The sequence below is a fragment of the Galeopterus variegatus genome, unplaced genomic scaffold, assembly GCF_000696425.1.
Source record: "Galeopterus variegatus unplaced genomic scaffold, G_variegatus-3.0.2 Scaffold2038, whole genome shotgun sequence".
In the NCBI taxonomy this organism is placed as follows: domain Eukaryota; kingdom Metazoa; phylum Chordata; class Mammalia; order Dermoptera; family Cynocephalidae; genus Galeopterus; species Galeopterus variegatus.
In genome coordinates, this window is record NW_007728149.1 from 260816 (window position 1) to 285849 (window position 25034).

The 25034-nt window shown below is 35.6% G+C and overlaps 1 protein-coding gene across 1 annotated transcript in view; it reads right to left on the minus strand.

Annotated features, from left to right (window-relative positions):
• CXADR (coxsackie virus and adenovirus receptor) overlaps positions 1-25034 on the minus strand; it is a 41828-nt gene that overhangs the window by 3051 nt on the left and 13743 nt on the right. Inside the window, exons 4-6 of the mRNA XM_008580169.1 lie at positions 24107-24229; positions 23440-23578; positions 22159-22342 (exon numbers count right to left, since the gene is read on the minus strand). Coding sequence (XP_008578391.1) covers positions 22159-22342; positions 23440-23578; positions 24107-24229 — 446 coding nt within the window. The remainder of the gene's footprint in view (positions 1-22158; positions 22343-23439; positions 23579-24106; positions 24230-25034) is intronic.

Consider the following 25034-nt stretch of genomic DNA (forward strand, 5'->3'; position numbering starts at 1 on the left):
CCTGAGGCCCATGCCAGATGCAGCTGTCCCAGAACTGTAAGCCAAATAAACCTCTTTCCTTTATAAATTACCCAGTCTCAGGTTATTTCTGTCATAGCAATACACAGTGGACTAAAACAACTAGTTACAGGGAAGGCTCATGAAATTCCCATTAAAATGTGTACTCACTTTATTCATTGCAGAAGCTATCACCCTCCACCCAGTTTAACTGCATTAGGCCATCTTCCAGGTTCCTTTAGTTTTTGTTCATATATAACTTTAAGGGTAACATACGGACCAAAATGGAAACACATTTAACCCTTATCAAAAGCAATTCATTATTAGGACTTGCAGCAGATACATCACTGTAGTTAAAGTGGTTTGATGTTTATTCTGCACACAATCACTAGAAATGAAAATATTGAAATTAATTGTTTCTACTCTCAAAAAAAGGAATAGCTAACTACAGAAATAACTTCCATAACAGTTACAAACATAATCATGAGAGAGTGTAAGCTTAAATTTCATAGGACTTGAAAATACCAGCTGTTAGGATTTAGGCAGCCATAGGATGGCTAAAAAACTACTTTTATTTATGTGTATGCATATTTACTTATATGAGGGTACTTCAAAAAGTTTATGGAAAGATTGTATTATCTTTTAATTCTATTTTTCCACAAAATTTTGAAGTACCTTTGTATATTTATAAATAGATAATATTATATAAAATGTATAAAATGTTATAAACCTATAGGGAGTATGAGTGAAAAACATTTCCAGGCTAGAGGTTTAATGAGTCATTTCTCTACATAATTAATTTAGTGTCGTGAAGAATAAATATAAGGTTGTTAGTAATTAAATGCAGATCAAAACAGATTTATTTTGGCAATCATAAGATCAGTAATGCCCAGTCCTGGTGAGGGTGTTTGGGGAAGCAGTCAGTCTCATAGTGTTAGTAGAGGATTAAAGGGGTATGTACCTTTCTGAAGGGCAATTACACCTTTTTGAAGTGTATATTGTTAAAAGGTTCTTCTTGCATATCTTCTGACCAATCAATTGTACTTCTAGAAATTTAGCTACATAAGTACTCAATCAAGGGGGTCATTATGTAAGAGCATACATTACAAAATTGTTTTATATGGGAAAAATAATAAAAACCCAAGTAGCCATCAACAGATGAACAGTTAAATAAAATTTGAACACCTATTCAAGGAAATACTGTGGAAAATACCATGTAACCATGAAAAAAAAAAAGTAGATTAACTTAGAATGGCATGGAACAAAATATTGCAAGTGGGGAAAGAAAAATGTTATATCTAGAATATTGTCAATACTATCTGGAAAAATAAGTACCATGTTATTAACAGTAGTTGGTGTTGTTGAGGCAAGGGAAGTGGGACAAATACAAAGAATTTTATCTTTCTACTTTGTATATTTCAATCTTAACATTTTTATATTGAGCATTATCACTTTGTCATTTGAGGGGTAAAAATAAAACATTTTTTAAAAGCACTTAAAGACAAGTTACATGGATTTAATTTTAGCAAAAACAAATACTATACATCATTAATAATCAAATTGCCTGTATGTTTCATGGGCAATCTTAGATTTCTGAATTAAACAATTGCAGTGTGGTTACCAAATCTTATTTTTTGATTGGTCACACTATGTCTAGAAGGAAATATTCCTAAATAATAAGTGTTTGTAATAGGGTAGTATTACATACTTTTCTCTCAATGTTCCCTATTATATATAATATGATAATATTAATTTCATGAGAAAAATGTTAAATATAGTACTGTGAGGGAGAAAAAATCTCTATTATTAAGAAAGAGTATTAAATACCTGGAAATAAACTTTAACAATAGCGTAAGAGCATAAAGGAGTGAGTCTTAAAAAACATCATAGAAATTTGGTGAAAGACAAAAATAAAAAACTAAATAGACTCAATATTATAAAAACTTTTCTACAAATTAATATATAAAGTCAAGGTAAGTCATAATTAAATTTTTAATGAAATTTTATAGAACTTGAAAACCTGATTTTAAGTTTACATGGAAGAATAATTCTCAATAGCCAAGAATTTTTTGAAAAAAGAACAAAGGACAGGTTGTTCTTTCTTTTACATAATTTATTAATATATACTCTAAAGTATAACACAGGAATCAACTAATACACCAGTGAAACAAAATTACAGGTGCAAAACCAGAAGGATTTATATGCAGACATTATATATACAGACATTTGTTATATACAAACATTAATGTTTGGTGGATGTGGCTTTTCAAATTAAAGAATTCACTTATCAAAAATTAATAGAGCTATTTGGCATCCATTTTTTTAAAGTTAAGTTCCTACTTCAAATTATATGAATTCCAGATATATTAAAGACATAATGTAAATTATGAAACTGTAAAAGTACTGAAAGGAAATATGAAAGGAGATATTTATACACTTTAGTTTTGGAAAATGTTCACCATAACAGGAAGATTGGCAGTTTGGAATTTTTTTAAAAAAAGCTTAAATTTTCACGAAATGTGTTTAAAAAATGAGTTAAGGGCCGGCCCGTGGCTCACTCGGGAGAGTGCGGTGCTGATAACACCAAGGCCACGGGTTCGGATCCTATATAGGGATGGCCGGTTGGATCACTTGGGGGAGCGTGGTGCTGACAACACCAAGTCAAGGGTTAAGATCCCTTTACCGGTCATCTTTAAAAAAAAAAAAAAAAGAGTTAATATTCCTCTATACAAAACAATTCTACAAATAATTAAATTATTAAGTGGAGTCAAATTAATAAATAAAAATGGCTAAAAACAGATTAAAAGATGCCCTAATGGCACAGTAATGACAAGGGAAATATAAATTGACAGCACGAAATGCCATTTTTCAACTAACAAATTGAAAAGATTGATTTGCAGTATTTTTGGAAGGCATTTTGACAATGCCAAAGTTTTAATCTGTAAAAATTTTCTTATTCAGTAATTCAGATTTTGTATCTCTAGAAGATAGCCTATGGGAATGCTTTCACAAATGTACAAAAATTGATGTACCAGAATGCTTGTTGCAGCATTATTTGCAATAATGAAAGATTTTAATTCATTTATACTATGTAGGAGCATGAGGCCAATAAAAGTGATGTGTGTATATTGACACAGGAAGATGTCCATGATATTGTATGTGAAGGGTGAAAATAGGTGTAGAAAGTAAGGATAATAACAGAACTTACTAGGTTTACATAGAATGAAATGAGATGGTTAATGTAAAACACTCCAGTATGTGGCAAGTATCAAATGCTCATTGAATCTTATTATATTTACATAAGGTGTGCAAAGGGTGAAAACAGGTATAAAAAGTAAGTATAATAATAGAATCCACCTAGAATTATCACAGGATAGTGTTACAATTATGGTTCATATCTGTGCACACATGTATAAAGCATTTTACCTAGCAAAATGGAAATTAAGTACTTTCAGTTCATTCCATTCGTTGATAAACTTGTGTACTAGTATTAGCTTCATTTTACAGATGAGGAAACTGAGTCTCAGAGCATTCAAATAAGTTGCCCCAGGTGACCTAACGAGTAGGGCCTTAAACCCAGGCAGTAGGACTCTAGGACACATGCTTTTAGGAGCTAGACAGAGGATTGCGAAGCCAAACTATTAATAATGAATACCCTTAAACTGTTTAATAATAGTGTGTGAGCATTGTTTTTTGTCATTTAGATAGCAATAAAATAGATATCATTTTGGTAATCTCTTGGTTTAGATCAGATTTGAATGAAAATGAATAAATCACCTATAAAATTATTGGCCACAAGAGGGCATCAGATAGTCTTTTCCAACTTCAAAGCTAAAGTAGGTTGTATTTGCAAATAATTTTATTCTACATGAAAAGTGCTAGTGGTTATAGCTTAAATCGCTGATTTTCCTCTGGATCTACATGTAGAAATTGCCATTGGTAATGGAGAGTTTTAACTAGGTATGCCATAGTTATATACAACAAACATTTCTTTATTAGAACTACTTTTTTCTTAATAAAAAAGTATTGTTCATTAAATACACAAAAGCATCAGGAAAGTTAATCAGAATCACCTATTGTCCCTCCAGCAGACATAACCACTGTTAATATTTTAGTGGACGGGTGAGCTTTTACTTAATCTACTGCTGTATTATTTTGTTATGATATGAAATATATTTATTTTCACATATTTGAAAATATGGAACAATTTTCTTATGTCATTGATTTTTTTTTCTAAAGCATGATTTTTAATAGTTTCATGATACTCATATGTATGTGCCTTAATTGCTTTAACCAGTCTCTATCATTAGATATTAATCTACAGATTTCTTTTGGAAATGTCTTTTCAGTCATATATCTTAATATATACCACCTTTGGTGGTGGTAGTAGAGGTGGTGGTGGGGAATATTCCTTTAAAGTCGAGAAATAAATGGACATATTAATCTCATAACAGCTGCTGACTTTTTGAATTCACAGATAGAAAATGTATAGACAATAAAATTTTTAGAGTTGAATTAATAAGTAAAGCTGTAAAATTCAACAGAAAAACATCCAGAGTGATTATTTGTTTCATTAAACTCAATGGAAAAAACATTGTTTTTGCATCTTATAGATCCTCTAAAGAAGTAGTAATGATAAAACATACTGATTAAAAATGAAAGTGTCGGGCCGGCCCGTGGCTCACTCGGGAGAGTGTGGTGCTGATGGCGCCAAGGCCCCGGGTTCGGATCCCATATAGGGATGGCCGGTTCGCTCACTGGGTGGGCGTGGTGCTGACAACACCAAGTCAAGGGTTAACTGGTCATCTTTTAAAAAAAGAAAAAAAAAGAAAGTGTCTTTAAAAGTTTTTAACTTTGTCTAAAGTGAATGGAGCATGAAAAATGTAAAATTCAATTTTGTCATCTGAGTTATTACTAAGTGAAATCTGTTTCATGTTTCTTTTGTCTGGTTAATTGTATTTCCCCTAATTCTGTCTGCTTGGTGTGTATGTATGAGAGAGGAAGAGACAGAAAGAAACAGAGGACTTGCTGACAATCATTCTTCTATAAAAAATTCTGATAGTATGCACTGAGGAATACTGTTGATTTCTTGCTTGCTGTGTATTCCCAATGTCTAGAACTCTTTGGTGTATATTAAAAAACTACACATGTCTAGACTAGTATATCAGTAAATCTGCCGTTAGGAAAAAAAGGCACATGTATTCAGAAGAAGTTAATAAAAGGTGCAGATCAAAAGATAGAAATAACATTCTTAATATTGCCCAATGATAAGACAGACCATATTTAAAATCTGATATTGATAACTAAATAAGATCCTTTGGTAAATAATTTCAAAATACCATTTGTGCAGTGATACTGACAAATCTGGGAAGAAATACACAAAAATTAAAGCATGTGACCTAGGATTTGACATGCAGATTTACAGCACAATCCCTCTTCCCCGGCACAATCAGGATCGGCAGTCAAGAATATGGAAGTGGGAATCCATTAAAAATGATATATCCCGTAAACATTTTAAATGTTTAAAATATATCAGTATACTTTCAGTCACCAAATTTTAGACGTAGAGTTAAGAATTTTTCTTAAAATGTTCGTCTGTTGCTAGGAGTTATCTGTGTTTTCTTTATAATCTGTATCCATAATATATGGATACTCATTTAAAGTTTGGTTTCTTTGCAGAAGAGTACTTAATGTACTTCTGAAGCAGAATCAGATTTTTCTTTTCAAATATGTTGTCTTTACCATATTTAGTATGGTTGATATGTACTATTTACTTAAATTATGTAATCATAGCACTATAACAAGCACAAACAGTTGGTGCCAAACATAGCAGACCCTCATCAAGCACACACCGCACTAGTGCCACCATGGGCATCAAGAGAAAAGTCTGCAATTGTTGATGCTCAGTGTGTCCAGGGCAACGGGAACTACATTTTAGAGAGGGACCATATGGCACTGGACAGGAGAGTCAGCTGTCCTTTTGTTGGCCTTCTCCTTGGCTGGTGTTGCTAAGAGGGGAAATATAAGGGGTGCAAGACAGCCTCACACTCTAACTCCTCCCTTCTTCTTTCTTTTCATATAGTTCTTTCAGGGCCCGGACTGCCAAGGATTCACAATTCCTAGAAAAATAGTAGACCAGGAAATCAGGAGAGTTGGGTTCTGTTCCTAACTATGTGGCCCTTGGGAAATCAAAACCTTTCTGGATCTTCATTTTTTTAAATAAGGTGATATTGAGCTAGATAACATGGAGCATTAGATAGTAATATTTTTGTTATTATGTCTTTCATAATGATTTCAACTTATCTGTATCTAGTTTAAAAACAAACCAAACTCTAAAGTGCCATCTTTCATCAAATAAGCATTTTCTTTTCCAAACATTTGTTTCCTACTCTTGCTTTAGATAAGCTATCATCTTGGGAGCAGGACTTTAAACTTTCAGATTAGCAACTCCTTGATAGTAAAATATTCAAATACATTAGGAACCATCTGAGAATTTGCAAGACAGTGACCAAAGTAGTGAATGCAGGATGACACAATGTAGACATTAACCACCCTGCACTATAATACTCTTTCCTTAGAAGACTATCTTCACATTGCTGTTACAGACCAAAAGAAATAAAATAAACAAAACCCTAAAAGCTATATCTTTAATAAGAATCATCCCTTATTGATGGCTTAATACCAGCCAGACGCTGTGCTAGGCACTCTGCATAGTTCATTCCTTATTTGCTCAGTGTCGGAGCCAGGATTTGAACCTCTATTTAACTTCAGAGCTCAAACTCTTAACCATGATAATTACTGCTTCTAGCCAAATCCTTCCATTTATCTTAATTCATGAATGAGCACCCAAATTGATTGCACACAAAAAGCCAGGAATAAGCATTTCTTATGTATGTAAACCTTGAAAGCACTAATTTATGGCCATAATGGATCCCTTTCTAGCATAACAAACTGAAGGCAGGGGATTAAATTCCTTTCTGTATGAGGTACTATACCCGTGAGCAGCCCTGTTTTTTGCTTCAGGAACCATTACAAGAAATTTTAACAGATTTTACCAAATCATAATGAGGTGTTTCTGGTTGCTTCTATTAATTATTCTCAAAGGAAGGGTCCAAAAAGGACTCTCAAGATAATTGGGATAGTGCTGAGTTTTTAAAATCTATTTTCTTTCTCAATGTCTTTGAGTAAGTGAAAAGAGAGGATTGTACTTACATTTGTATTTCTTAATTAACATTTGAGCCTTTAATCATTAAAATATGCTTACTGGCTAATGCCACAGGAAGCAGAGTGAATTTTAGAGGGTGTGTGTGAGCATGGCCAAGTCATCTGATGGATCCTTTGGATGAGATGATACTGTTTCAATTATTGTTTTGGTACTACAGTTGATGTACAAAAGTAATACATGTATGTTGAAGAAAATTTGAAAAACTACTACCCCAAGTTGATCTCTTAAAAAAATTGGTGTACCTTTCCTGTAACCACCATAAACTTTTTTTTTTTTTCAGAACTTGAACTGCTGTGTAGATTTTCTTATCACATATCTTTTGCCCATAACATTACATGAAGTTTAAATCAAACCTATATATACATATGTTCATAAAGCCCTGTTAGCTACTATGCAGTGCATCTTTACCTTGTCCTGAATGTAGCAGATCCTATCTTTTAGTAGACAGGGCAGAGATTATATTTCCTTTTATGTAATTATTTAATTTTACTTTGTGTTTTGTTGTTTCTGTGAAAACATAAAATGTCCCCTCCTAGGGCCGGCCTGGTGGCGCACTGTGCTAGTGCGCCGCTTGGGAAGCGCGGCGGCGCTCCCGCGAGGGTTCGGATCCCACATACAGACCGGTTCCCGCTCACTGGCTGAGCGAGGCGCGGGGGCAACACCGAGGGTTGCGATCCCGTTGCCGGTCCTGGTCCGGTTCCGGGGGCGACACTGAGGGTTGCGATCCGTTGCCGGACACGGAAAAAGACAAAAAAAAAAAAAAATGTCCCCTCCTAGTCAGATTAATAAACTGGTGAATGTTGGACTGTGATTTTCCATATCATAGTTGCATATTGCCATCACTAGTATCTTCTCTATCACATGTTCTCTTCCCAGAATTGCAGAGCCATTCTACTGTTCCCTAGAAATGTTCTCATTGTTGACAGTTCTGGGACTATGAGAGGAAAACTGTCCTACTTAACATTTACAAGAGCATAGTGCCAGCAGCCAACATTCAACTTCAAACAGTTTGTGACAGGTGACCTAACACACAACCTAAAGACATCTTCTTTTCAAGTGCAAGATAACTCATTTTCTTCATTAGTTTAGTTTGTGCTGATTCCATAAAACTGCTCTGGGAAAAACTCCAGCAACTTGAAGAAACCAAAGATAAATTAAGGAGAAATACACTGTGATGGGGATGCATCCGTTGATGGCTTGGTGTGAACATTGCCAGAGCTGCTGCATTATCATCAACAAAGATTGCTGAGAACTTATTATGTGTTGAACATTTAGATGTAAAGATGTCTCTCTCTGCCTTTGAGAAGTCAGACATCTGCTTAGAGAGAAGAGACAAACACATGAAAAGACAGGTGACCCTCAGCTTCCTATGAGGGTACAATTTCAAGGAAGGAGAAGTTGGGTTGAACCAGAATGATTTGGGCTTGTTTTTTCTAGTGGTGGAATTTAGGAAGTATTAAGATTTCATAGTCAGAAAAGGGCAAAGCCATAAACAGCAAAATAAAAATAACCTGAGGGAAAAATTATAATTCATATACAAAGTGCCAATTTTATTAACAATTAAGAGCTCCTCCAAATTAGGAGAACAATAGTACAAAAGAAAATGGGCAAAAGATATCAACAGTTTTCAAAAATACAAATGGTTTTTAAACAAAGGAAAAAATGCCCAATTGAGTAAACAGAAAGAGGTCAAATTTCAAACCATGAGATAATTTTCTCCTGTGGTTGAGAAAGAAGAGAAAATTAGATAAGAGTATTAATGAAGATCTGCAGGGGATAAACACTCAACCATTGAGAGTATAAGTTGCTACAACACTTAAGAAGGTGTTTTGATAATAGGTATAGTATTCTTTACTCAGTACCTCCCTTTTTAAAAATTTATCTTAAAGATATATTTACATAGAGGCAAATTTTGTATATACAGATACAGTGACTATAATTTTTTCTCATACCAAAAAGATGAAACTAATTTAAGTGGCCGTCAATTAGAGACTGGTTAAATAAAGTACAATGTATCACTTTGATGTAGTATTATATAGTTTTGAAAAAATGATTTTATATATAGTTAGCAGATGCATAGATAAATACAGAATGATCTGAGAGGAGTTGTTTTTAAAGAGGTTTGCAGAAAACTATTTTTCTTGAAAAAATATATACATATATATGCAAGTATATAGAGAGTTAAGTACGGTAGTGGAGGGTTAGTTGTAAAAGTCCAAAGCGAGGCTAGGGTTTGGACTTTTAATCTTTAATTAGGAGGTTAATGTAAGTGTTTTAAGAAAATTAACCTGGAAGTAAGAGTTTTAATCAACTCTTGTCTAGGAAAACATAGTATCTGTAGAGGAAAGTGACCATCTATTTGCTTCCATAATTGGGTAGATTCTTACTTCTTTCTAAAGTGGTCCACCACCTCTTCATGTCTGAGGTTAGATGCCTCCAAGTCCTCTACAACCAGTAGTAAGTGAATAGGAAAGGTGATTTGTTTTTATAAAAAGCAAAAGGAATGAAATAAATCATGCCTTCATACAAACACACTTGTATTGAGCACTTACTCTTTGCCAGTCAAAAGTTCTAGGTCCTAACTAGGCCCGGCATAAGAAGTTCATGACCCAAAGCTCCCCAGCATTTTTAGGACCATTCAGGGTCCCCTTTCTGTGTTCTAAGCCTCTTCCACTTTTCACCCCAAATTTCCTAAATTTCACCTCAGTCTTCTTACCTCCTAATTACCTCCCTACCTCTTACCTCCTGCCCAGCCTCCCAGGGAATAAGCCCACATCTACTTCATGGAGAAAAGTGAGACCATCTGATAACATTTTACCCATAGAGCCGAAATGTATTAAATCTGCCCCTAACTCACTTTTCAACCTCCATCTGTGGAGAAAATGTTCTCCTTTCCCTCTTCAAGTTAATCCCTCCACTTAAAATTCTTTATTTCATCTTGGCCCCTCCCTGTTTCCAGGCCCCTTCTTCCCAGCCTACGTTAATTATACTCATGTCTCTCTCATCTTAAACAAACCTTTGCCCTTCTCTAGTTATGGCGTCCTCTTGCTTCTTCCCTCCTGTCATGGCTAGGAACCTTGAAAGAATAGTGTAATAGTTTTCATTTTGGGCCTTCTGAATCGGATGTCTCCGGAGCTAATGGGGATCTGGTGAAGGGGGGACCTGAGGATGAAACGAAATAACCATTTCATCTATTTTATATAATTTGGACCCTATATAAGATTTATTTGAGCCAGATATGGTTTACATGCAAAATATACTTCCTTAGATCTCTTTCATGCTTCAATCCACCAAAGTAAGGGGTGGCTCAACCATTCCACCAGAACTGGTCTGTCAACATGAATGAGTTCATTCTCAGAGTAATTTCTTTTCAGTTCTTTTGCACCCCAGAGTGCTGACTTGGGTCATCTTCTCACTGTACACATTCTTTCCTAGTGATGCCAGAACTTTATCACCTCAAACCTGTTAGGATGGCTATTATTAAAAAGAAAAAAATGTGCTGGCAAAAACATGGAGAAATTGGAACCCCTGTACACTGTCGGTGGGAATATAAATTGGCTCAGCCAATATGGAAAACAGTATGGAGGTTCCTCCAAAAAAAAAAAAAAATAGTACTACCTTATGATTCACCAATCTCACTTCTGGGTATTTGTACAAAAGGACTGAAACCAGGATCTCGAGATATTTGCAATCCTATGTTCACTGCAGTATTATTCATAATAGCCAAGATGTGGAAACAATCTAAATGTTGGTAGATGGATGAATGGATAAAGAAAATGTGGTATATACATACAGTGGAATATTATTCAGCCTTAAAAAAGAAAGTCCTGCCATATGTGACAACACGGATGAACATGGAGGGCATTATGCTAAGTGAAATAAGCCAGTCAGAGAAGAACAAATATTGCATAATACCACTTACTTTATGAGGTATATACAGTAAAATAGTCAAACTCAGAGAAGCAGAGAGTAGAATGGTGATTGCCAAGAGCTGTGGGGAGGGAGAAATAGTAGAAATGCTATTCAACAGGCAAAAAGCTTCAGTTATGTCAGCTGTGGAGATCTGCTATAAAACACTGTGCCTATAATTAACAATTCTATATTGTTCCCTTAAAATCTGTTAAGCAAGTAGATCTCATGTTAAGTATTCTTACCACAATTAAAAAATAAATAAATAAAAAAAGCCAGAACTTCACTTCTTCCCCTTACCAGTTTCCTTAAATTGTGGGTTAGCAATCATGGCATCAACAAAAAAGTAGCTTGTGAAAACGGTCTGGCATATGAGAAACAGTGGTTTCACTTAAATTCCCCGATTACATTTGCCTAAGAACCCATTGTTTCAATACAAGTGCTCTGAAATTGCTCGAAAGAATGGAAAAGACACTAGGAATGCAATATTACATGTAACAGAAAACTGCAAACAATCTCTGGGTCCAAAAATAAGAAAATGATGAGTTATGGAACACCAACTTAATTAAATATCATGCACTATTAGAATGAATACATATGAAATACTTCTAACAACAGATAAGATGTTTATGATAGAGTATCAAGTAGAAAAAAAACCAATAGAGAACATATGCTTTAAGACTAAAATGCATAATTTATTTATTTATTTATTTTTTTTAGGGATGACCGGTAAGGGGATCTTAACCCTTGGGTTGGTGTTGTCAGCACCACGCTCAGCCAGTGAGCGAACCAGTCATCCTTATATAGGATCCGAACCCGTGGCCCTGGTGTTATCAGCACCGCACTCTCCCGAGTGAGCCACGGGCCGGCCCTAAAATGCATATATTTAAATAAGCTAGAAAAGGAATAGATTAGACAAATTTTGATGATAATGTCATTTAGTTGATGATATTTTAAAATTCATTTACAGTTGTTACAGTGCCATCTTAAAGAAACAATTTAAAAAATATTCCACTATGAAGTCAGATGAAAATAAAATTTGGAATATGTAATGAATTAAACACATCCTGGCTTATAGAGATGGAAAATTTTTTAAGTTTCCATTACTGGTAGGTATTTATATACAACACATGGAATGATGTCACAGATTATAGCAATATATGTATATTCTAGACTTTTGGAGATAATCTAAACATAATGGAAATTTAACTATATATAGCTATATTGGTGCTGCTTTTGATTGAACAGTGACAAAGGTGTGAGTAGAGCCATTTCTTTTCTTGTGCTGAGTCATAATATCAAGGCTCTACTTCTGAGCTACTCTATAAACCCCAAAGGTAGAGTAACCATAAATCTCACTGTCCAATCCAACACACTTTTGAGAGCAAAAGATTTATTGCTGTTAGTTACTCACACTTAGGTAACAGACAAAATTAGACTGTCTTGGGAAAATTGAGATGTAGTTACCTTGCCCTACATTAATGAGATATGAGGTAAATATTACTATTATAATACAGTAATGATATGATGCTAGCAGCCAACACTTACTGAGCACTTAGTAATCTTCAACTGAGAAAATGGGTGACTTACATCTCACTATACATCGTGCATTACCTTTTGGAAATAGTGAAAAGCTAAAGAAAATTGTCCAGATCCATGAAAAGTTATACTGTAAATAACTACAGAACTTCTTTAAAGCTCTACCTCCCTGAAAAAATACTGTTTTATCTTGTCAGCAAGATTCATAAAAAAGTCAAATTCATAACCATTTCATCAACTACTTTCTTTTCACTTGACAAGCAGATGTTAGGCTAACAAAGTATATTCTGGTCACGGGTAGTTGAAATACCAACAGTGAGTATACTCTTGGGGTGGGAAGGAGGCAACTAAGCATCATGGAAAAACTATGTTGATTTAGTTATTAATGTGTTGCTATTTTTATTATGCCACTGAAAATTAAACAGAAAACCCTCTGGGCACGTGTTCCACACTATATTTTATAGTCCCTCTTCATAATTTGCAATCATCATTACTTTTATGGGTTGAATTGTCCCCCACCCAATTTTTATGTTGAAGTCTTTTAGCCTTCAGGATCTCAGAATGTGACCTCATTTGGTAACAGATTTGTTAACAGTCATTCAACTCTTAATGGGGATACATTCTGAGAAATGTGTCATTAGGCAAATTCATCGTCGTGCGAAAGTGTTATATAAGGTAACAGCAATGAATTTTCCTGTAATCTACACTGGTCACTAGCTGCATGAGCATGGGCCCTCTAATAATCCTATTACTAAGTCTCCCTGTGCCTCACTTTCCTCATCTGTTACCTGGAGATTAGAATAATACCACCCACACAAAGTTATGAAAATTAAATTACAAGTGGGGATTGTGCCTGGCACTCAGCAAGCAGTCAGTAAGTATTAGCTGGTATTAACTATTATTTCATTTTGGCGATGGGTAGGAATCACTTAAAAGTGCAAGATTTAGGCTGGCTGGTTAGCTCATATGGGACAGGATTGTGCTGGTAACACCAAGTTACCCCTATTGGCCAGCTACCAAAATAAATAAAAATGCAAGAATTCTAAGGTAGACAACAGCCCTTTCACTTGGAGTCAGACCTAATGTGTCAAATGCTTGTCTTTCTATCTTAAAGGTCTGAGCTACCTTTATCACCTTGTAGGTAAGCTAGGCACTCCTGAATATAGTCTGTAGTAGTTTACAGCAACATCACTGCAACCATGTGAATAATATGCTGTGCTACAGCATGATGATGGCTATGATGTCACTAGGCCATAGGAATTTTTCAGCTCCATTATAATCTTATGGGGCCACTGTTGTATTTGTGGTCCATCACTGACTGAAACATAGTTATGCAGCACATGACTATATTTAAGACGAGGACATCAGGATTGTATTAGTCCATTTCTGTTGCTTATAACAAAATATCTGGAACTAGGTAATTGGTTAGAAAAAAAATTTATTGCTTCCAGTTTCTAAGGCTGGGAAGTCCAATGTGCAGGGAACACATCTGGTGAATGCCTTCCTTAGTGGTTGCTTCAGCAACACAGGGTATCATGTTGCGAGATGGCGGAAGCAGAGAGAGAGACTCTCAAGTGCTCTTTTTAAAGCCATCAGAACTAAGCCTGTGACCACTATTATTAAGCCATTCACTAGGGCATGGTCCTCAGAATCTAATCACCTCTTCAAGGCCCCACCTTTCAATGACCATAATAGGATTTCCCACCCTCTTAACAGTCACAGTGGGGATCAAACTTCTAATACATAAAACTTGGGACACAATTCAATCCATATCATTCCACCCCGGCCCCCAAAGTTTATATCTTTCTCAGAGGTAAACACATTCATTCCATCCCCAAGGTCTTAACTTGTTTCAACTCAAAAGTCCAAAGTCTCAAGGTCCCATCTGTGAAATCAAAACAGGTTATCTACTTCCATGATACAATGGTGGGACAAGAATAGGGTACATATTCCCATTTTAAAAAGGGAGAAATAAGGCCAAAAGAAAGGTGTAACAGGTCCCAAACAAGTTTGAAACCCAGGAAGGCAGGCACTGAATCTTACAGCTGGTGAATCATATTGGTAGTCCTCTACACGCTGGTACGGGGGTTGGGCCCCCATGTCCTCAGGCAGCTCCACTCCTGTGGCTTTCCTGGTCTGAGGCCATGCTTCAGCTCCCACAGGCTGGCATTGCGTGCTGGTAGTTCCACATGTCTGGGGTCTCCATGGCAGTCCTGCTCCCATAGCTCTACTAGGCATGGCGCTGATGGAGTTTCTCTGCTCCCACTCGGACCCTGTGTTTCTGCTCAGCACTGCTCTAGTGAAGGCTCTATGTGGTGAATCTGCCCCTGCAACAAATCTCTTTCTGGGCCCCCAGGATTTTCCATACATCCTTTGAAATTGGGGTGGAGGATCCCAAGCTTTCACAGCTCTGGCATTTTGAGAGCCTGCAAACTTAACACCATGTGGACACCGCCAAGGCTTTCATCTTGTGTTTTCCAAAACTTCGGGTCAAGCCACACCTGGGGCCAATTTAGCCATGGTTGGAGCAGCCAAAGCTTCCAGGTTGCTGGTGTGGGAAGCAGCTTTCTGAGCTATCCCCAGGCAGGGAGTCCCTGGAGGGCACCTCAGGCCTATTCTGCTTCTGGGCCTGTAATGGAAGAGGCAGCCTCTGAAATGCCTTCAAGGTCTTTTTTCCCCCTTCTCTTGATAATCCCATTCTTCTGTATTGTTCTCCTTAGCAAAGAGTTGCTGGATTGCATCCTTGCTTTTGTAGCCAGGCTGAAAGTCTTCCAATTTTTTGCCCTCTATTTTCTTTTGAATTATTAATTCTGGCTTTATCTCATGCCTTTTCTGCCATAACTCAGCATAGGCTGTTGCAAGTAGCCATGCAGCTTCCTTAATGCTGTGCTGCTTAGAAATTTCTTCTGCCAAATATGCTGGGTCAGCACCTTTAAGTTTCACATTCGGTAAAATTTGAAGGGCATGAACAGAATGCAGCCAAGTTCTTTTGCCAATTCATAGCAAGGGTGATCTTTGCCCCAGGTTCCAATAAACCCCTTCTCATTTACATCAGATATCTTCTCAGAATGGCCTTTACTGTCCATATTTCTGTCAGCATTCTTGTCACCACCTTTTAACCGGTCTCTAAAACATTCCAGACCTTCCCCGGGTTTCTTGTCTTCTAAACTCCCACCAATAGCTAGGCTTTTTCTAGCCTACTCCTTCAAATTCTTCCAGCCTCTCCTCAATATCCTGTTCCAAAGCCTCTTTCATGGGTTATCAAGGAGTGGTTCTGATGGAAAGCAAGTGAGCATGTTAACTCTCTCTTGCTCTTGTCATTCTCACCACGTGATACCCTGCATTGCCACAGGACTCTTGTACGGAGTCCCTACCAAGAAAGTGGCCCCCACCAGACACGCCCCCTGGACGGTGAACTTCCCAGCCTCTAAAACTATAAGAAATAAATTTCATTTTCCTATATATTACCCAGTTGCAAGTATTCTAAGTGACAGAAAATGGACTAATACAAGCATCTAACAGCTTCCTTTTCTCTAGTTACCTTAAAGCAGCAACTTTTTTTTCCCTATTAAGTCTTTAACAAAATTAAAAAATTAAGGGCTGGCCAGTTAGCTCAGTTGGTTATAGCAGTGTTGATAACACCAAGGTCAAGGGTTCAGACCACAGCACCGGCCAGCTGCAACCCCCCACCCAAAATTTAAAAATTATCTGAGTAACATTCAACAAAGTATGTTTGATTTACACTTCAGAAATAGCAGCAAAATAACTGAGCTTAGTTTCTAGAACTGGCTTCTTGATCTTTTCACTGTTGCCATTATTGCATCTTGAAATCATATTTAATTATTGCCTTAAACTAGACCACTTGTATTTAGTAACAAATTATTTTGTATTCAATGCTGTTGCAATTAGCTTTGCCATTTGTTACTTAATTAACCAGAAATATGATCTGGCCTTTAGAACTACAAGATTAAAATATGGTCTAAATTAAAAGCATTAAATTATACTCTGTAGTTTCACTTAGTATATCTTACTGTAATCTCGATTCTTTGAAAGTCTGGGTATCATTATCAGCACCCCATCTACCAGGGATAAATACAAAGAATTTTTGTTTCTATATCAATTCTGAATCTTTAAAATCTTTCAACATCCCTTTTGAAGTAGGTATTTTTATCCCTATTTTAAGTTCTAGGAAATTTGAAGGTAACTGAAGCAACTAATAATAAATGGTATTTCGAGCATGCCTGACTCTAAATCCTGTGCTCTCTTAATCTGAGTAGAAAATCTCACATTAGTGTAAACCAGCAGTTCTCAAATAGTGGTGATCTGCCTCCCACCCCTGTGGGCAGAGGGGGTTATTTGGCAATGTTTGGAGACACTTTTCATTGTCACATCTGTGGGGGGGTGGGGGGCAGGGGGTACTGACACCTAGTGGGTGAGGCCACAGATGCTGCTAAACATCCTACAATACATAGGACAGTCCCCTGCAACAAAGAATTATCCAGTCCAAAATGTTAACAGTGCCCAGGTTGAGAAACCCTAATATAAACAAAATATTCCTCAACATGTCTTCTTATAGAAGCATTAATATCCTATCCTGGTTTTTCCTGAAATCAGTGTTTAGAGTCAATGAAAATAGCTATAAACCATAACAAGATGTTGCTGCAGTCTAAATGTTTGTGTTCCCCTAAAATTCATGTTTTGAAATCTTAACACCCAGTGTGATAGTACTCCTGTTAAGAAGTGAAGCCTTTGGGAAGTGAATAAGTCATGAGGGTTCCACCCACATGAGTGGGAATAGTACCCTTACAAAAGAGGCTCGAGCAAGCTCCCTTGCCCCTTCCACTATATGAGGACACAGCAAGAAATACCGTCTTTGAAGCACAGAGCAAGCCCTCACCAGACAACGAATCTACCAGTGTTTTGTTCTTGGACTTTCCAGCCTCCAGAACTGTAACCAAAAAATTTGTTTATAAGTTATCCAGTCAAAGGTATATTACACCAGCAGAAGCAGACTAAGACATATGTATTTAACACATACGTGCATGCACATCTAAAAAACTCAAGTTTATACAGTAAATTCTAAAATGATCATAGAACTTAGGAGTTTTCAACTCCAAATATTATACACTGTCACATACATACACAGGAGTAGAGAAATATATACATGCGTTTGATATGTTTTCCTTAAGGTATGATTGTTGCAATCTTCATTCTTCCTGTTTAAAGGATGCACAGGGAAAAGGAGAAATCTTGATGCAGGAAAGCAGGGAGGAATAACATATTAAAGCTTTAGCAGACTTCTTTTTAAAGGCACAATAAAGCCACACCACAAGGCAGAGAACTGCTTTCTTGATTTTATTTCAAAAGTACACACGTCACAAAACTAGAGCAAGTTTTTGTTTTTTTTTAAACAAACTTTGTTCTTACAAATTTCAAAATGTGCACCACTGGATATGTAAGCCAGAAATTTTAAATACAAAATCTGAAACTGACACTATCAATTCTCTACTTCGCATACGTGAAGTGTCAAAATATTTTTTTCTCAGTAGTACAAGTGTATTTATCACTAAAATTCACAGTTAGGGACAAGAATAAGTAAATCAATGAATTGTGGTTCTCTTAACACTTGTGTCATTAAATAAATTAGCAGAAAACACAACATTCTTCTTTGATGGAACTTTTAGTGTCCATTACTAAAACCAAACCCAACTGATATTCACTATATTCTTAAGTTACAAAACAGGATATTTACTTTGTAAAACTTAATAAAAGGCTGGTATTAACGTCCATAAGATAAATGATCAGCCTTCCCTATAGACAAATAAACATAACCACAATTCACAAATTTATTTATTATCCTTCCCTGCTTCTATAACATTTATAAAAAGAATCTGTGCTCCTTTATAGATTATTTTAGTGTCAAAATAGGCATATGAGTAAGAAATCCTATTGCAGAACATGTTGCCTTTATTGCTGGAATATCTGAAGGCATATGAAATATTAAACTTGCCCAGAACATTTACACTACTAAACACAAGAATATTATAAAGATATATGTACATATATATAATATATAATGTCACAAGCCACTAGAAAGTTAAAATTGTGCCAACATTTTTTACAAACTACTTCTTACATGACACACCAAAGTATTAACCACATAAAATATGGACTTTTTCTGTTCACACTAGGATAAGGCATCTGAAAGCCCTAAACACTGTTGAAACAAAACAAAAAAACTCTAAACATTCATATAAATTCAAATTTACATGCTGCACACACAAAAAGACACTGAGAATAGTTATCATAAGAAGCCACACATTACAGAATTTGACAGCCAACTTCATGCAATGAGTTCTTTTTAATCAAAATGTTTACTTGCCCCTAACTTGCTCCAAATTTCCAGGACTCAATCTTAAATTTTAAAAATTATCTTTTTGATAAAGATCAGGTATTTCTTCAAATCCATTATTTATACGGATAATTATTTGGGTTTTTTCAATTAACCTCCCCCTAAGACACACTCAGGCTATGTTCCCATGTACCAAGTGCATAGCAGATAGCTCAAATTTATAGGAAGTAATTTGTCCAGAATAACTGGTCAATGTAGTCAATAAGAATCTTTTTTGAGGACTGGAGGTGAGAAGCTTTCTAACGTGAATATTGTAAGATTACCAGTAAGAAAAAGAACACCTGTAAACTACTCTATATTCCAAGCCCAGAACTATATACGCTACAGTATCATTTCTCTTCAAATTATCCTGTGTAACTTAAAAGAGATGGTATCACATCTCTCAGGTATACAGTGGAATCAAATGGTTTTGCTTAGGATGCAGAGCCGTCCTTGACAGATGTTTGGCTCTCTAGTTGAAATGCTTTAATTTTTTGATGAACTACTTGGTGATAACCAATAGTAATTCTAGAACAAATATTGATCTCTGGCTCAATGGAAATTATCAGTACTATCTAACCTCTGGATCAAATGAAACTTACAATGAGAATAGCTGGTGACATAAGTCTAAACTAAACTAAGTCCTCTAAACTTAATCACACTCACTCAGTCTCTTCAGGTTACGTAAGTGATTTTTCACAAGCCTATTACCTCAGACTGTAGTTGGTATGATTCTGAGCTAAAAGCCTTTCTGGAAGAAATTCTGATTTATTTATAGCTAAATCTTAGATAAACATGATATCTGAGGGAAGGAAAGTCTTACATGTCTGCTTTGTATATAATTTCTACTTAGATTGATGGCATAATCTTTATTACATGAAAATAAGGAATAGGAAGGACCAAAGTTTTTTTACTATTAAAGTTTGTGTCCTGTTTATTTATTTATTCTTATATCTTATAAATAAGTTTTATTCATATAAAACAGGTCAAATACCTGGCATTCAAAAATAGCTACTGTTATAAAATCAGAAACACAAAAGAGTGTTTGGGATGTTAAAAATTTTAAATCTTTATGAATAACACAATCATTTAAGATACATCCAAAAAGAACAGAGAAGAAGAGGCAAGATTGAAAGTATGAGGATAGAAAGGTGTGTCACAGTGATGCATTTTTAGAAACAGTACCTTCACCTCTAAGCACCTTTCAGGTAGGTGATAGCTAGCTCATAGGCACCAGAAATTCATAATAGAAATTAAATTACCCAAAAGGCACAGATGAAAATGTTAACACAAGTATAAAAGTAATTTTATGTAAGGTCAAAAACCTGTTTAAAAATGCTTCCAAATATGTAAAACTATACATTAATCCATTACACAGACATTCAGCTTAAGTTTACCATTAAAAAGTGTACACAATACTCTGCCTAGTTGTAAATACATGCCATCATTAATTTATAATGTAGCATTTATTACCACAGCACCCAAAAAGGTTAATAGAAACCAACTCCCTACTAAAATCTAGGGAAAAGGTTTTAGAGTTAGTGAAATAATTTATTGCAGACCTTATATACTAAAGAAACTGTTGGCTCATCCTACTATATCCACATTCCCTCACAATCTTAAGGGAAATACAATAAATCCACTTTCTTCTGCTTAAACAGTATTTAACACATTTGGCAGGTAGGAGTATTCCTTTTCTCCTTTTTCTAAATTTTCTTTTCTTTTTTTTTTTTTTGAAGAGTAAATCACTCTCACAAAACTAGACTCAAACTTTTTCAAAGCTCAACTTGATTTACTAGAACTACACAAAGACATGTTTGGCCACACAACAGCAACAGTACCTTCTCCCAAGTCTGGAATACAGAATTGATGGAAGACACTACTTGCTTAAAATATATTTGATCATTCAGCCTATGAAGATAATATCATCCAGGAACTGCATTCAAGAAGAGTAAATTTAGGATTACATGTTTCTAGAACATATAATATGTAACACTATCCAAAAAAAAAAAAAGGCAAAACAACAAACAACACTGAACCAGAAAAAAAACCCCAATAAATTTAGAATTGATAACTAGGGAATTTCAATCTACAATTGTCAAATAATAAATGAATTATAATATTTTCTTATTAGAAAAATATCACTTAAAGTGGAGAGCCAGTGTTCAGTTGGGAACTGTGAAATACTACATCCTTGATCTGGCTGGTCACCGTTTTGAAGACCACCACAGGCATCAAGGCATCAGATCACTCATCAACAAGATCTGTCCCCACTATTGCACCCACAGTGCCATCTCTACATGCAGCTGACAGCAAATGTTCTAACTGAATCTGACAGACACTCCTGTGCTTTAGCACATAAAAGAGCTTACTAGTCCCTGTTGCCTGTAGCAGTCTATCAATTAAATACTTAAGAAATCACGGAGAAGATTTATGAATGACTTGGAAGTCTAAGTAGTAATTTCTAAAACACTGTAGTGTTTTTGTGTTATTAGAGATATTCTAAACACATTTAGAGTTTTCAAAGAAGCTATAAAAACAAATACAAACATATGTAAGTAATTTTGCCATAGATGTATACTAATTTGGGGGAGACTGTTGAGTCATAAATAAATGAGACAGACATCCTAAAAATAATTGTAGAAATTATCAAGTACCACTTTCAGATGATTCAAGTATCAACTTGGTATGCATGTAAGTTCATCAATTTCTTCATCTCTGATTTCATATTAAAAGTGCTACATCTTACTTAGGTATTGATATTTAGAAAGTTTTAAAATCAACCTCTTGAAAGACAAGCCAGCTTTTTCAGATGGTGAGTTTATCTTTACAAACATTAATGCCTTTACTGTTTCAATAAAACCAAACAAAATTTTCTGAAGTATATTTCTTACAAGTTTCTGATTAACTTCTTTTGGATATATTTTGAGGTGGGTAACAAAATTTAGACCAGACTAGGTTTTCATATATCAAGAGAAGAAAAACAAGGAGAGTATAGATGAAAGGTATGGAGGTTCTATACTATGTACCCATCCTTGCTCTGTGCTGGAATCATCACAGGAACCGCTCCCATTCGACTTAGATTAGGGGCAGCTACCTTAGTGGGAGGGAGAGTCGGACTCTGCGGAGTGCGTTCAAAGTCTTCACTCGGTACTTGGTTATACTGAGTCTTAGAATATCCTTCCATGTTGGAAGGAGACATGGATCCCAAGGATGAATGATTGCTGCCTATGTAGCTTCTGGCAGTGGACGTACGGCTCTTTGGAGGCGGCACATCTTCCCTGGAAAGCAAGGTCCCCAATACAGGTTAAAAGAACAAGTTTCTAAAAACCTTCAATTACCCTTGTTTGTAAGCTATGAAGCATGGGTAAGGGGATCTAGTTAAGTACTAAGTATATAAAAGTATATGTGTGTCACAAAAAAAGCAAGCAGAGCAAGAAGGCATGCCATGAACTGTATTTGTCTCCACTTTATCATTTTGATTAGAATGTCTAACTTCACTCATAATGAAATATAGTTTTTATACAAATGCATATGGTTCTATAATGTTGCCTTACAAGAATGAATCTCAAATAATTTCATATCTCTAGTATTACTGATCAAGATAATGTAGTTACAGTAATGTAATACTTTATAACTGATAAAACACTAACACCTACAAATATATTTCTATCCTAAAAATATAAAAGAAAAAAGTTCCTTTTTGCTATGAAAGTTATCTAAGACCTTAACTGAAAACCTTACAGATTTAAGTTTGCAGACATAAGAATGTTCACTCCAAGCACTGAAAAAGAATATATATTTGAGTTACTGCTGATGCATTTTAAAAATCCAAGTGCTCAGACCCCACCCCTGACCAAACAAATATCAATATCCAGGGTATACAGTCATGAGTTAAGAGTTCTATAATCCAATGTGCACTTCTAGTTAAGATCTACTAATTTAGAATATTAAAAAAAAAAAAAAAAAATCACACTACCAATAGTACTACAAACTACCACGTCACTTGATACTATCAGATCTTAAAAAAAACAAAACAAAAACAAAAAAACTCAACATCTCCATTTTTTGAAAACTTCATCCTGGCCATTTTATTGTGAGAAGGCATTTTGCAGTGGGGTAAAATGGGGTGCAAAAAAGTTTGGGGAGAGGGAGACAATGCAGGGTGGTTGGACTTGTGCACTTGAAACTGAATGTAGGGCTGGCTGGTTAGTGTAGTTGGTTAGAGCACAGCCTTGTAACACCAAGGTCAAGGGTTTGGATCTCCATACCAGCCAGCCACTAAAAAAAAAAAAAAAAAATTCTCATAGGGTAGATGCTTCCAATGGTTAGAGACATGTTTGGTATATATGAGTTAACTCCTGTTTCACTTAAGTACCTGATGTCATGATGAACTTCTTTTTCATATTTTTCTTCTCTGCGCTTTTTATGACAGCAAAAGATGATAAGACCAATGAGCACTAGAGCAAGCAAAGTTCCTATAATGGCTCCTGCAATTGTTCCAGCTCTATTTGCAGCTAGAATAAGATGTTAATAAGAATTAGTAGTAAACCAAAAAAACTACATTGATATTAAAGGTAAGATACATATTGATAGATTGATTTCATTGCACATATTCAATTTAAGACACAAATTACTTACTTGGTTTGATCCAGGGGAAAATCCATAAAAAGAACTTTTCTTCTGAACTGTGTAATCTGTTTCAAAATGATAAAACCTGTCTAATAGATTTTAATATCAAAGCTATCTTGGTTAGCATATAAGAATATTCTAAGCTACTTGTATTTATAATGGCTAAGTATGGTACAAGAGTTGATGTGACAACTCTTACCCTCCTAATATCATTGCAATGATGGTTTTGTTAGTAAAATGTATTTTTGCCTCTCTGCAAGCTAGAGAAGCTAATAACCAAGCCACAGAGTGTTCAGATCAAAGTTAGCATCCCCTTGCCCTCAATACATACTTGCTGACCGAACTAAACCAAGTTATATAAAGATAACAGAAACAAAACAACGTATCATAACAGATAGAAAGAACATACTTACGAGGAACAACATCTAGGCGCAGGAGGCACTGATCAGAGCCCACTCTGTTTCTGACTGTACAGCTGTACATCCCAGAGTACTCAGATGTGGCATTTTTTACAGATATAACAGATGAAGTCATTTCTACGGGAAGAGTAGAAAAAGCAAACTCATTTTTCCAGTATATATTGCTCTAAGTTTGTAGTAAAGGTAAACCTTACCAAGTTTGACAATCCAGTTAAAAGCAAGACAGACCAAACCTGGGTGCAAACAAACTGCATTAAGCCACATGCACTTCGCCAGCATTCAAACAATCGTGCTTCTAGTTCATATGTATCAAGGCGAAAATAACCATGATCCCCTCAGCCACAGAGCTTCTGCTGAAGTAGGGGCATTGGTCCACTGTGTGTCAGTTGCAAACTCATTTTGGGTCATGTCTGAATATTAAAACATCCCATTCCACAAAGACCTTTTCATGCAGCAGGAAAATTTACAAGACCTATTTTATCCCCACAGATGGAAGAAACATGGAAAATAAGTCAGAAGGGGTCACCAGTTTGGCCTCTTAGTTTGAAAAAAAGATAGGCGGAGAGAAATGCTACTTAAGACCCGGGTGAGGTAGATGGGGAAAGGGTGGAGTATGCTAATTAGTTTGAACTAACAGGTGAATGGAACAAACAGGTGAGGAACCAGACTTGGCCAATTTGTAACTTTCTAGTTAGTGTCACCCAGGTTTTTAAAAAACTTATTTACAGACACACCATGGGTAAATTACTGCATCTTCAACACAAATCTAGACATAACAATTAAGATCCAACTCTTGTTATAATTTAGTCACTACCTAATTTATGATCATGAATATTTTCCATCAATTAAAAAAAAAACCACCAAAGTAACTAATTGTAATATCCTGAAAGGTGAACTCATTACAGAAATACCTCTTCATTTA